Source organism: Talpa europaea (assembly GCF_964194135.1).
Source record: "Talpa europaea genome assembly, chromosome: 4".
In the NCBI taxonomy this organism is placed as follows: Eukaryota; Metazoa; Chordata; class Mammalia; order Eulipotyphla; family Talpidae; genus Talpa; species Talpa europaea.
In genome coordinates, this window is record NC_140070.1 from 38280146 (window position 1) to 38294113 (window position 13968).

The window sequence follows — 13968 nt, forward strand, 5'->3', positions numbered from 1 at the left end:
TTTTTCCCACTGATAGAAGATGCATTTTTAAAAATTGTAGCATTTGTTCTTCACATGGTAAACAATATTCAATATTTGTTTTTAAGATGAAAATTCATTGTCGGTTTTGTTGGAGCTTCTTCCAACTAACCTTCCTTGAACTCTACCTTTCACCTCCCCATCTCCCCACTTCCCTGCCCGGGGTGAGGAGTCCCCCTTTGTCTCTCATACAGCACCCAGCCCTGCTCTGTCACTGGCCTGACCTATGTGTGCTGTGATTATCTGTTTGTGGGGACAGTGACTATCTTTTAATCACTATGTCTCAAATGTTCAGCAGAGTACCTGACATAAAGTGTTTGTTAAACTGAGCCTAGTGTTCAATTACAAACTGTATCAAAAAAGACTATCATACAGTCCATTGATCTGCCAAGTAGAGGTCAATATTGAACTTTTGTCTTTGCTTTTTATGGTTTATGGCATACTCTGTTCTTTAGACTTCTTAATTTTTTTTTATAGGAGCTTACAGAACCTTCCTCACAGACTCGATCTCCTAAATAATAAAATGAAAACATTATGTTTGGAATTTGGGAGGGACTCCAGAATTCTAATAATAACTCTATCTCAAATTTAAATACTGTTACTAAAATACCAGTTGAGTATTTGATAAAGGAGTGCAATCAACTAACCAAGGATCTTCTGCACTTTCACACTTCTGCATAATAGCTTTATTCCCTTGTTATTATCTGGATATGCTTCCTACATACGTAATTGATCATAAACTGATGTATTCTGAGAATTCATCTAGTTTTTGGTTTACTCTTCAATATTCTAATTGGGTAAATTCATTCCCATTTTTAGTGAAACTCTAAACACATTCAATGATATTTACAAACCTCAAAGAAACTTGTACTTCTTTAGAACCGGCTAATTTTCTATACCATTATAAATGGTTTTAAGTCTTTATAAATTTATGCTCAATTTATAAATAACTCTTAGACATCCCTTCCTTTCTTTCCTTTATTTCTTAGCATTATTAATTTCCATCAGGCCCTCCCTGATCAGACCGGAGAAGAGAAACAAGGGGTACATCTGCTATTTTCTTTCTCTTAAGTCATAACTCCACAGTGAAATAGTTCAACAATTAAAAAAAATCTTGTCTAAAAAAGGAGTCCTTATTGCCTCTTTGCTCTACCTCATTACTAGCTGTGGTATTTCCTTCAGATTGTATAGCATCTGAAACAATTTCTTTGGTGTCTATGTTTACAAGTATCAAATAATAGAAATGCTAACAAATAAATACCGAGGAAGCAGTACATTTGTGTTAGGCATTAGAGCCTTTTCCCCTCACTCTGTGTAAACTAGAGTTGGCAGTATATATGCTACCTCAAATCCTGCAGGTCTTTTTTTCCACAATATCATATTGCAAACACTGACTTTTCTCACCCACCAGCAAGCCTGCTCCTCATTCTGGCTGAAGCACGCCCACTCACTGGCTGAGTATCTGTGTTGTAGATTATTCTTTCCCAAATGTATTGTTACTATTAGTCTGCATTTTTCCAAGATGAATCTTATTTTGTTATCTACCTCTAAGAGAAGTTTCTTGAGGTTTGAATATGCTTTTCTAATTTGTGTTTTAGTGTTCTTTACAGCATCATCTGCAAAAGACATTCATTTCCTCAAAGGAATGCCTTCTTTAAAATCATTAAATAAAATATTAAATCTAAAATGTTCCAGTAACATTTCCTTCAGCTCCAACCCCATACCTCTGCATTACTGATCAGCTTGTATGTATCCTCTTTTTTCCTTTTATTATGACCTGGGGACTACAACTCAATCCATGAGATAATTGTACACATATAGTGGCCGCACCGGACTAGTGGGTAGGTACTGAGGAAAATAATCTAAGTTTTCCCAGCTCTCAAATGTTGTTTTTTAGTGTCTAAGACATAAACCCCAAAATGAGAGTGGCAACATTTATGGATTAACCCCTTTTATTTGAACCTTGGTGCCCTTCCCAAAAGTATGTTTGCACAGCTTGTTCTAAAATGCTCATCTGCAGACTGAAACCCTTGCTATTGTTTACTCTACCTGATGTGTCCCTAAGTTTGGGGTCAAACAATTTAATCAGATATGGGATCAATCTACATCCCCCAAAAGACCATGTCATCATGACATATGACATAGTGGCTGCTAATTTGAACCCTTCCCTGCCTTATCAAACTGCTTAGCAATTCAGAACTTTATAGCTTTCTCTATCCACCAACCTCGTTTACAACAAAACATCTAAATATTCACTTTTTACTTATATCATACAAAGTAAATATTTCAAAACTATGCATTTTATTTTAAACAGACTAGATGCTTCTCAAGACAAGGGCTGCCTATAATTTTATTTTACAGAGTTTCTGCCTCTGGCTAGTTGAGGACCCCTGATTATACATTCCCTTAGGTCCCTAAATAGCCTCCATAACACTTGGCATACCTATAACTCATAATTAAATTACTTTCCTGAAATATATTTGTTATCCCTAGTGCCTACAGACTCCATGAGGACAGAGTTCAGCATGGTTTTGTTCATCATTTCAAGCTAATCCAAATATACCTCATAGAGGCTCAAAGTAGAGGTAGCTGCTTAGCTGATTTTAGGAGGGAAAAAGCAGCAATTTATGATGAACTCTGTCAATGCACCTGAATCTAGACAAACTGAACTAATTCCTGTAAATATAAAAGGATTTCCTTCAATATACTTAGGTGAGAGAAAGTCAAAACGAGTTATTAAATACCTAGTTAGCACACAGCAAGATTCTAGATACATGAGAAACACAGGCGAAATCTAAGACATGGTCATTTGAAGAGCTGATTATCTGGATTTAAGCCACAAGAATCTCTCACAAAATGCCTCAGTATCTGTTAAATGTTACAGCATCTAGGAACAGAGAAGTGTCACAGGCAAGGACACACCCATTTGGAGGAATGAACTCTTCTGGGTCTGGAGATGGAATAGAGTCAGTCTGTTCTATGGGCTGGGAGCTCTGATCCAATGTGTACCTTCTTATCTATACCAAATTTCTTTCTACAGTCATGATGATAAGGCTGCAGGACACAACTACAAATCTGAATCAACATCTCCTTGTTTAATTATGTTAATCTAGCTACTAATAAGCATTATAAATGTTATCATAATCATAATTATGATGCCAGTATTTTATAAAACTTTAACGCTACCAAGTGTCTGACTTTTTCTTCCATTTTTCCAGTTTGTATGGAAGTCTCTCTCTTCCCTAAACATCCACTGTGTTTAGGGTGCGACTCTCCGGATCCAGAAGGCACTGTGACTCTGTGCAGGGTATCACAATGTCCACAGTCCTCTGCCTGGCCTTCACAGTTCATAAATTGACTCTACTGTCCAACTTGGCTTTTCTGTTTTACTTCACACAATGGAGCCACTGGCCTAAGATCTGCAAGTCACCCTGTCTCACAGATAACCGCAACCTCAATGTCTGCTGCATACAGAAGAGATTCCATAGTGATGGCGATGTCTACAAAGTCTTCTCCAACTTCATTACCATAATAACCTGCCTTGTATCCCCTGGGATATATTCACTCTAATTGACTTCCTATTTTAGTCACTTCATTTTCCTAAACAGACTATGTTCTTAGGAACAAGATATCATGACTTACATTTTCTCTGTGTTTAAAAAAATGGCTGACATAGATGTAGTTGCTTTACAAACAAATGTTAATATTCATTTATTTGGTTGAATTTATTATATTTGTTGTGACTTTACCTGTTTTATATATATATGTGTATATATATCCCATCATCTACAGAGTAAATGTAGTATTACTTTTTGTTATGAGGGGGAAAATAATCTTTCTTCCCCAGAGTTAAAAGTACTTTAGCAGAAATGAATTTATTTAATTTCACTGTCTCCCTAGGAGAAAATTCAAAGAACATATTAACTCTATGTTATAAATAGAGATATTTTCCAGAGAGTTGAAGTGAAAAGACTCTAGACTGTTCACCGAAATTGGTGGTTAAATGTCTAATTTCTTCATGGTGAAATCACATCTGTCCCTGGGATAGCCTGATGGGTTTATAAGACAGGCTGGTATAAAATCACTTTTAGATCAAGAACATTACATTAATATCTTCCAAAATTGTTATTTACTACAACTGTTCAAAAGAATAGATATCAAGAACTAAGGGATCAAGAAAATTTGAAAATCTAGACAATTTCATATGCAAATTGCTTAGTTTCTTTGAACTCCCTGATAACATGAGGCATTGTAGGACAAGTGATGGGATGAGTCTCATCTTTATGTAATCTGGAAGAACAACTATTTTTCCCCAGGATAAATTTGAAATTACTATAGGGAAAAAAGAAATACAAAAGATGAGAACCACCACTGAAATTCCCACACAGTCCCCAGGGGGAAGTTCAAGTAAGCAGCCAACCTCTCTACAGAGAAGTGTTTAACTGTTGTATGGATAATCCATTTGGAATACTTTGTTGTTCTAAACAGAGAAACAAAAGAGATTTGCTGTAAAGACTTCTACTTCAACTCCCAAGAAGACAACAGTAGATTAGGTGACCAGAGAGACTACTTGGAAATGTCCATGCTTGTGGTGTTTCTGAGTCATGTCTTTAGTCAGGGATAGAGCTCATTTTGAATGATGTGGCTCATGCTTCAGCAATGTTTTGCTCTAGACAGATGGACCATATGGAAACTATGAACTGGCTTCATAGACAGGACCATGATGAGCCAAAGCAACATTTTTATGTTTTCTGTTTCTATTCAAGTGGTCTAGTGAACAATATATTATCATAAAACATGGTATATTATGTGCCTTTGTTTCAATTCTGAGTAGTGATTATTTTTAATGCTACAGATATTTTCAATACAGGGACTTTTTTTGACCACATGCTCACTTAACAAAAAAGACTTGAAATCTTTTGGAGGTTAAACATACTCCAATCCTTCCTTCAAAGTTCTGGCTTACTTTAATTCATCAATAAAGAAAAGGTCCCAAAAGGGAAAAAAAAGCTATCAAAATCATGGTCGTCAAAGACTTTCTTTCCAGCAAGATTCAATATATAAGCTTTATCACTTTTCTGAAAGATTCTATTTATAAAAAAAATCAACAAAATAAAATTATGATGGCAATTTACTGAGAACTAGAAGACAAGTTTATCCCACCAGATAATTAGTTTGGGGGATACAGAGTGTTCTGTTATGGTTTGCTGTTTTAATAACTATTAGAGGAATCACAAACATTTTACTTCAAGACTAAAATAATATATAGCATTTTTTTTCTGGATTGCCTTACAATTTAATGAAAAATTGTGTCGGTGAAAAAAAATTACAGTTGTTGGCACAATACCAAAATGGAACAAATGAACGGCACTTATGTGGTTGCATGTTTTTGTATAGGATGTGGGAGGGCTGCAGAATAGCTGAAATTAATATGTGGAAAATAGCTGCACTGGTTCCTTAGAGGAATTCAGAAACTATCATATGTACTCACTCAGCTTGTAAATCTCTGCAAAGGCTATGATGAAAAATGATCATGTTTCATTATTATAATTAAAATATAGTGGTCTCAGATGTTTTTCTAGAGAATTAAAAAATATGAGACATAGATAATATGGGTACAATTGTTATAAAGAAGATTTAAGGAACTATAATTTAAATGTTTGTCAAGGAGATTTATTAAAACATGATTACATTGTATGCCTAAGATTGGGACAGAATAACAAGATTTCCTCTATAAAATAAATGAACTTCATATTTTACAGATTCTAATTCTTAGCTTCTGGTGTTTTATATTTTGATCAGAGAAAATCTTAGATAAGAACCTAATAATTTCTTCATCTGAATTCACTTTGATAACTAAGGAGGTGTTGTGCTTGTGTTGTATTCATAGCAAATTGGTAGGACCAGACTGAAACTGGCCAATCCTAATTTTTTTTAAAATAGGAATTAAATTTGAATAACCTGATAATCAAAAAGTGAATGTCTATGAATTTTAAAACCATAAACATTGAGAGCCATGAAATAATTCAGACCTGAGTAAAAAAACTTTCTACATATTCTTTCATTTTATAAAAGTTAGGAAAGAATGTTACTTAGTCAGGATATACTTATAACTATTACCTCACTGTATGAAGGAGATTATTTTATAAGTAAGATTAGTATTCTTCTTTTTTAATCCTCAGTCTTTGGTTCCCTCAAATAGATTTTATTGACTTTTACAAACTGTCCTGAATGATAAAATTCAGCTATAAAACCACCAATATGTGTCTTCTCCTGGCACTATTTCTACACTTTTAAAAGAAAAGCTCTTGAGCACAAGAAAGCAGGTACTAGGAGGTACTTATACACATGTGCCCATGAGACATGACAGAGGGTCGATGTCTAGCACAGCACAAGGAGAAACAAGACATCTACCAAATGGTGTTAAGATTTAAAATCATGTGTCCTTTAGATACACTTTATTACTTAAAACAGTTAAGCTTTGCTTAGAACTGGCATAGATTATTTGTATATTATTTATAAAATGCTTAAAAGGAACATGGTCTTATTAACTGTTTCTTATGCCTTGGTTTTCATTTTGCTAACTGCTCTTTTTTAGTTTAACTGCATGACAAAGTTGCTCTACTTTCCAAGCATTTAAGTCACAAGCTAATATTTTGCAGTGGGAGAACAATTTTTATGGTGGCATTTTTTTTTTCTCATTTAGGACAACACTACGACTTTAGAATGAGACAAAGCTACCAATCAACTGAAAAATAAATGTGTGTTTTTCATCATTTCAATGAGACATTTAAAATTTTTTAGATCAAATTATATGAATCCAGATACCATATACAGATGAAATATCAAGGTGTAGACTTAAAATGCATGTCACAATAAACATGTCCTATTTAATGAAACCAACTAATTTTAACCACAAAGCTTAAATATTTAATGCACCGATAATATCATTGTTTTATTTTGCCTATTGAGGTAGAATAAAAGTGATACTTCTAAATGGTGCATCAACTCCTCCAGGTCATTGGAAAGAGAGTGCCAGTCTGAAATTATCTATAAATAGCTACCTTGCATGAAAGCAAACTCTGCCTTCTATACCCAATGATGCTGCACACACTAAATGCACTTCTAAACACAAGCAATTACTTTTTTTTTATTTGCGAGATCAACCTGAATTCCATTTTTAAAACTAGTTACGAAACAGTAAGCTAATGCCAAATGTAACAGCTGTGTCATAGTCTTCTGCCCTTCTGCTTCATTTAGTTGTCCTATTCACTTTGCAGGTGACCACTGAGGTAAAAAGGAACATAATCTTATTTTACAGCTTCATTCATACACAGGATGGAGAAGGAGGTATCAACAGTTAGAGCCTCTGTGATATTTGTACATCTCTTCTAGGCAACAATGAGGAAAACCATAAGGGAAACAACTTTACCAACATGAAGGCAAAAAAATAATTGAAAAAAGCAAAAAACCACAATTTTGGATTTAACAGAAGACATGACAAATGGTGTGAACTTTTCAAAACACTCTACAGATAAAGCAGCATCATTCAACAGGATGCAATGGAATTGGAAAAAGCAGCAGCAACACATCACAGAACAGGCAGTCATCTGAACAAGCAGCTAGAGACACAAGCCCCACAGAGGATTTCTTTTCTTACTTGCACAAGTATCTTGAGGGGTTTGAAAGGTCTTTCACCATGAAGCACTCGCCTCCATTTACACAGAAAGTTTTCTCCTTCTCTGCACACTTTACAAGATGGCTTGTCCCAGTTGTAGATGTAGATGTAGCTGCATAGGAGATAAAGAAGGGGAAAGGTTTATGTCTATCTTTTGCTCTTCCAAGCAGGCTGTAATTGTAAATTCTCTTAAAAAGAAGAGTTCATATAAGGTACATTGGACTTTATTAGACATTTAGGCTGAATAAATAAACAATAGCAAAGAAGTTAAGTACTTTTGGGGTATAATTAAATTATAAAAGGGTCGTTCCTGATAATTAATTAAATAGGAAGAGGGGCTTAACATTTTTAATAACTAATATTTTATCTTCTTAGGGAGTTGGATACATAAGTTTTTCCAGAAAAGATTAATAATATAAAGCTATGCCAATGAAATTCAATTTAGTTATCAATTTTTAATGGCCACTAATTATTTTGGAAGCCACATTTAATATGTACATGGACGAAATACTTTAGATATCATGTGTAGTGAAAGCCAAAATACAAGGTGGCTTATTTGTTCCTAATTAAAGGATTAATAATTGAATATATAGCAACATACAGATCAGGAGCCATTCTATTCAAAATGGCTATTCTACTTCAATTTCTACTCAGAAGAACATTATGCAATGTCAGAATGTCATCCTTTTGAGGATTTCTAATATTGCTGCAAGTGCAGAATAAAGCACTACAGAATTTCCCCATTTTGAATTAGGAGTAGAAACAAATCCTAATTTTGATTTGCAACATCTTCATGGGATGAACTTGAGAATCTCTTGTTAAACTTCACAGTTATATGAAACTGTGCGGTCAGCATTAGGTGTGTGGGTTGAATGGAGCCAAAGCGCTCAGTCCTGAGACTCTTAAGGATTTTGGTATCAGAACTTCTACAGGCAGTGCCTATTCTCAAGCTAAACCAGACTAATTCACAGCATGTTTATAACTGATGTCTTCAGAATGAAAAGCAAAACCAGTGTTAAGCTAGTGAAGATTCTATTTGCTGCCTCAGAAAAAAAATCCATCTTTAGACAATTTTTTTCTTTGCTACTGACTCTTTCCTACTGATTTTTAATCCTTTGTCTTATTTTTGAATTTCTATTTTATTATTTGCATGTGAAATTCAGATGCCTTTGTTTACAATTGTTTGAACTGTCATATTAATTTTCCATTTTCCTTTGCCTTTTTTTCATTTCTGTCATAAGTCCACATTTTGTTTTGATTTTACACCATTTCTGCTTGATTTTTACTCTACCAGATCAGATTACTCAACATCTGATTATTCAGTTTCTGAATTACCCAAGGCCTCTCTTGCCTCTTTTTCTCCTGTCTAAGGCAGGTTTTTGGACAATTTCACTTCTCTCAGCATGGCTTTTATGAGAACAGTAAAGGACAGTGAAAATGACTTGTACTCTGTAAACAGATCTGGTTCAAATCCCATCTTGTGCTAGTTTTGTGTCCTCAAGCAAGTCACTTAATAACTCAGATCCTCAATTTTCCCATTTAGAAAGCAAGGGGTAATGGCACTCTTCCAGGACTTTTGTAGAGAGTATAAATAAGCTAGATACAGCGATTGACACAAAATTGGGATTCAATGAAAAATAGCAGGTATTATTCCTGGGCAAGCAGAAAAGGTATTTATCAATCAGATAAAATTCTGACAATGGAAATCTAATGATTTAAAAGACACATGCTATTATTGAATCATTACAATGGATATTTAAGAATAGGGTCGATTTTTTTATTACTCTAACAAAAAGCCATTTTCAAAATGCATTTCAAAGTCTCCTCTAAGGTCTACAAGTCAAGCAAAAGAAATCAGGGTGAGTGAGAACAGAAGCGATTGCACCCTACTTTATCAGTTATACTTTCACATCTTAATCAGGAAGACAGGGACATAATCTAGACCATTAGTTTTATAAAATCACAGGGTAGACAACATTTCTGTAAATCATATCTATAATTTTAACATAATATTTTCATGTGAAAAACTGTTTACTTGGGTGGTGTGTATTAATATTTTTACCCATGACTATTGTTTTAAAAAAACTATCAAGAAGACTGTCTTAAATGTTAAAGGTTTTGTGCTTAAGACTTTCAACTGCTGACAGCATTCTATGGGATGACAAATTAGGTAGGGAATCCTTGCTGTCCCAGGCGACAGTGCTGAACGGACCACCTGCGGCGAGCTGTCACCAGCCATTCCTGCAGAGGACCTCTGAGCCTCAAGCAGCCCCCAGTGCTCTCTGAATCCCTGACAGGTTGCTAAGGATTACCCTTCACCCAAGCTGAGCAGCAAATACTGCACCAAATACTGAGGCTTTTACTAAAAACAACAACCCCGCTCCCCACCAAAGCAAACATTCTACATAATATGGAAACTAAAAATACAGATCAGCAATGATACAGGAAAGAGGCAGACACATCATACCTATTCCTCAACAAAAAGACTTTATGATCTTGTGATATCAAAATAGGTAACATTAATAAGTGTATGTCAAAACTAGAAACAATCCCCCTTTCTAAGCCCTTTTAAAATATTGCTCACTGAAATGAATATCCTTTTAATGCTACCCTGCAGCACGGAGTTGATACATTCACTTGAAAATTCTTAGATCATTTCTTGAAACTAGTAAGGGGACACTTGATAATAAAATAATTCTGGGTGGAAATGAAGTAGCAACCACCTGATACAGTCTCGACTATTGTGCTTAGCACATTTACCCTTTAGCAGCAGTAAGAATAAAAATGACTGTGGAATTTTAAAGCACCAATTAACTGCCAGGTGATGCGAAGTGTGAACTGACTGGGTACAGCTGTTCTGAACCAACAGCCGAACACAAGAATAAGTTGTAATTGTCAGAAGAACTTGGAGATGGTGATATATGCATCCTTCAGATTTCCCCAAGTTTCCTTTTATTCTCCCTAGCTGAATGCAGTGCAGAGTCTTAACCAGACCTATAAATTTTGTAGTGATAGCCTTTCTCTTTGCCTTACACATGCTGTACTGCTCAGTCAGTTTCCATTTGGTAATTCTGCCAAAAAATAATACAAAAACAAAAACAAAAACAGACAAAGCAGGGTCTTAAACCAAACTCTTGGGTAGCTGGGAGGAGTTTATTAGATAGAGCTAAAGCTAAAGGTTTTGTAGATAGTGTTTCAATTTATAAAAGATGACCTTCTGTGTTGTTCCTGGAAGTAGGTGGACAGATTTCACTCACGTAATACTGGTAAATATGGCTCTACCACTCTTAGGTTTGTCTTTTAAACACCGTCCCAACCGCACTTGGCGTGTCAGTAACTATAATATTATAAAGAGAGAAAGAAGGAAATAAAAACAAAGCAGGGACTTGTTATCAGGGAATATACTTTGGAGTATTTCACTAGTCTTGGCTTAGTCTACTTGGTCACTAGTGTTGACCTAGTCTACTTGGCAACACAGGTCAGAACTAGTGATGATACCCGGCAGGCTAGAAAGTTATCTGAATTTATACAAGGATTTGGAGATCACAAGTATAAATAGGATATTTGATAATGAAAAAGTTCTTGGGGAAAATGAAGTAGCAACCACCAATACAGTCAGATATAGTCATGTTATTAAGATATAATTATAAAAACTAAAGTTATGGGGGTTAAAAAAGGAAAGAATGGACAATTCTTCCCAAAAGGAGACCCTTATAGATACAATAGAATAAAATGAACAGTGGAATTAATAAAGAAGAATTGGGGTCAAGGCTGAATTCTGACAATAAATTAGCTATGTGACTTGTCCTGCTACCTTCCTAAATACATTCAAATGCAAAGACGAGCTATATCACAGTGTTGTTGTAAAATTTGATAAAATGCTTTGTCAATTGCAACTCCGCATGCCAACATATGATATTGCTACTATAATTTATGGCATAAATACAAAGAACAAAAAAGGAAAACATTTTTGTCTGGACTGTGGAAATGTGTATTAATTAAGATTTCAATTTTGTTTCTCAGCAAATTATTCTATAATATGTGAATAGATATGATGTAATTTGGAGAGCTAACCATTGAATGATTGTGAAGCATTAAGAAGTTATCAACTATCTACTTGATCTTAACTTTACCATAAGTGCTTGCCAATAATCTGTAACCACTAAATCTGCTGATGAAATAAAGTTGAAGAACAATTCAACTTAAATAGCTTGAATGTGTTATTATTTTCAGCTTTCAAAGATTCCCTAATTCTCTAATATTTCTAACTGAACTTCCAATTTACATAAATTAAATGTTCTTGCAACATTTTTGAAATTACAATTGTACACCTTTATAATGTGCAGAATAAAAATTTGAGGAGTAATTAAGTGTTCTCTACTTGTTATTATATATTTCTTTCCATGGAATCACACAATATTTCCTGTAGAATGCCAGGCTTTTTCTGGTGAAGACAGGCTGAAAAGAAAACAATGCTGGAAAGGATGGCTTACTTTCTTGCTTGTTTTAAGTGGTGTTTTTCTTATCAGCCAAGTAGACAGCACCAACAGACCAGGGCCATTACACAAATTCAAATTGCTGATAAGAGGCCACTCTATTCTTCTTTGACAATTAGCAGGAATTAGCGTGAATGTTTACCCCAAAAAGAATTTAATGATCCTGACTTCCCTGAGTGAATGAGTCCTTACTAGCAGTTTTTAGGACTTAATGATTTACTGGCAGGAAGTTAAATAACTGTAGTTCTCTCAATGAAATATACAAATTTTTATATTCCAGTATGAAACTATCTACTGCTACAAAATTACAGATTCTAAAACCTTACCTATGATATCTTCAATGCCTATGTACTTAGAAATCTGCATGCTTTCTTGTTTTTTGATTTCCCAGTTAAAAAACAAATTGAAATTATTATTCCTGCAGTTATGTGCTAGAAGCACTTTGAACTCCTACTGGGGGAAAAAAAAGGCTTATGTGGCTCCAGAAAATGATGCTCAGGAGCAGAGCTGAGTAGGAAAAGCTGTGCTGCCTAATGTGGCCCCCATAAAAGCCAAGGGAATGAGAGGCGGAGTCATTCGTTTTCCAAAGAAAGTCCAGAGCCAGACTCAGAACCACAGAAGCATTGTCATTCTGGGTTGGCATTTTTTTCTGAGTAGTAATTCTATCCTATGATGAATAGCAAATAGGTACTTGAAAAGGGGGAAAAAATGACAGTACATAAAAGAAACCTGTAGTAATCAGGAGATTCCCAGAGCCAATATATGACTTAAAGAATCATTCATCTCCACTGAAGAAACAAAAAGGCAAGCTTGGGAAAAATCATTATGAGACCATAAGTGCAACAGAATTTTCTCAAGTAGAATCAGAACATTTTCCTTCATCTTCCTGAGGACTTAGCTAATAAAGTAGAAGCACTTAAAGTTTCCTAGACTACCTACAATTTGTTCTTTGAACAAAGTGATACCAAGGGCCAATGGAGGTTAACTGACTTAAATGATGACCTTGGCTTTTGGTATTATAAACCCACACAGTGGTGGACTAGAAAGAATCTTAACATGTTTTATAGTTGAGCCAATGTTTAAAAAGAGGATACTAATTTCCAAAGAAAAGTTCAGTGATATGAATAAAATAGATTTAGAAAAAAAATTCATGGAAGTGCACAGGGGAAGCCTGCCCAAGGTCACATATATGAATTAGGAAATGCTTGTTTTCTGTTTTGTGAAATGTATATGGGGGCTGAAGTAGGTTAATAAGATTGCATTTAGATTCTTCTTCTCTTACAAACTCACTGGGCAGACCCTAATATTATTTCTTCCTTCTTCAGAAAAATGATAAGTGACCTTTGGGTGTTTCTTCTCATAAAACAAAATTATAATTTTTGTTGTAACACTGATCTCATTTGTAGCTATACAGAAAGCAGATTCTAAGTTCCCAGCAGCCACTGAGCCAGTGATTCGGTGCCACTAGATAGTGTTATCCTTAGAAAAATAAAATTGTCAAGCAAGGTTATTTTTCAAACATACAAGCTGCTTTTTTTCCCCTTTTTTTCTGACAGCACATTTCACTCTTAACATAGTGTAATCATCCCAGTCTACTACTACTTAGAGCTACATATCAGTGACACAAACGCTTTGTAGGATGTCATAACTTCTTTAAAGAAGAGGGAAACTCTTCCCACAGTGGATCATTGACTGGGAGGAGTTACAAGAAAGCTGCCTTTTCTTCCTCACCAAGCCAACAATCTTTTCTAACTAAGAAGCCAATTGCATTTCTGC

General features: G+C 34.9%; 1 protein-coding gene across 13 annotated transcripts in view; it reads right to left on the minus strand.

Moving 5' to 3' along the window:
• Positions 1–13968, minus strand: part of NRG1 (neuregulin 1) — a gene marked incomplete at both ends in the record, with an annotated part of 207454 nt that overhangs the window by 23862 nt on the left and 169624 nt on the right. For 10 of the 13 annotated variants that reach the window (XM_084231879.1, XM_084231877.1, XM_084231878.1 and 7 more), the window contains one exon: positions 7679–7808. In XM_084231879.1, coding sequence (XP_084088005.1) covers positions 7679–7808 — 130 coding nt within the window. Of the gene's footprint in view, positions 1–7674; positions 7809–12518; positions 12559–13968 lie in introns of those variants that run through there. The other 3 variants (XM_084231882.1, XM_084231873.1, XM_084231875.1) reach the window with 2 other exon arrangements.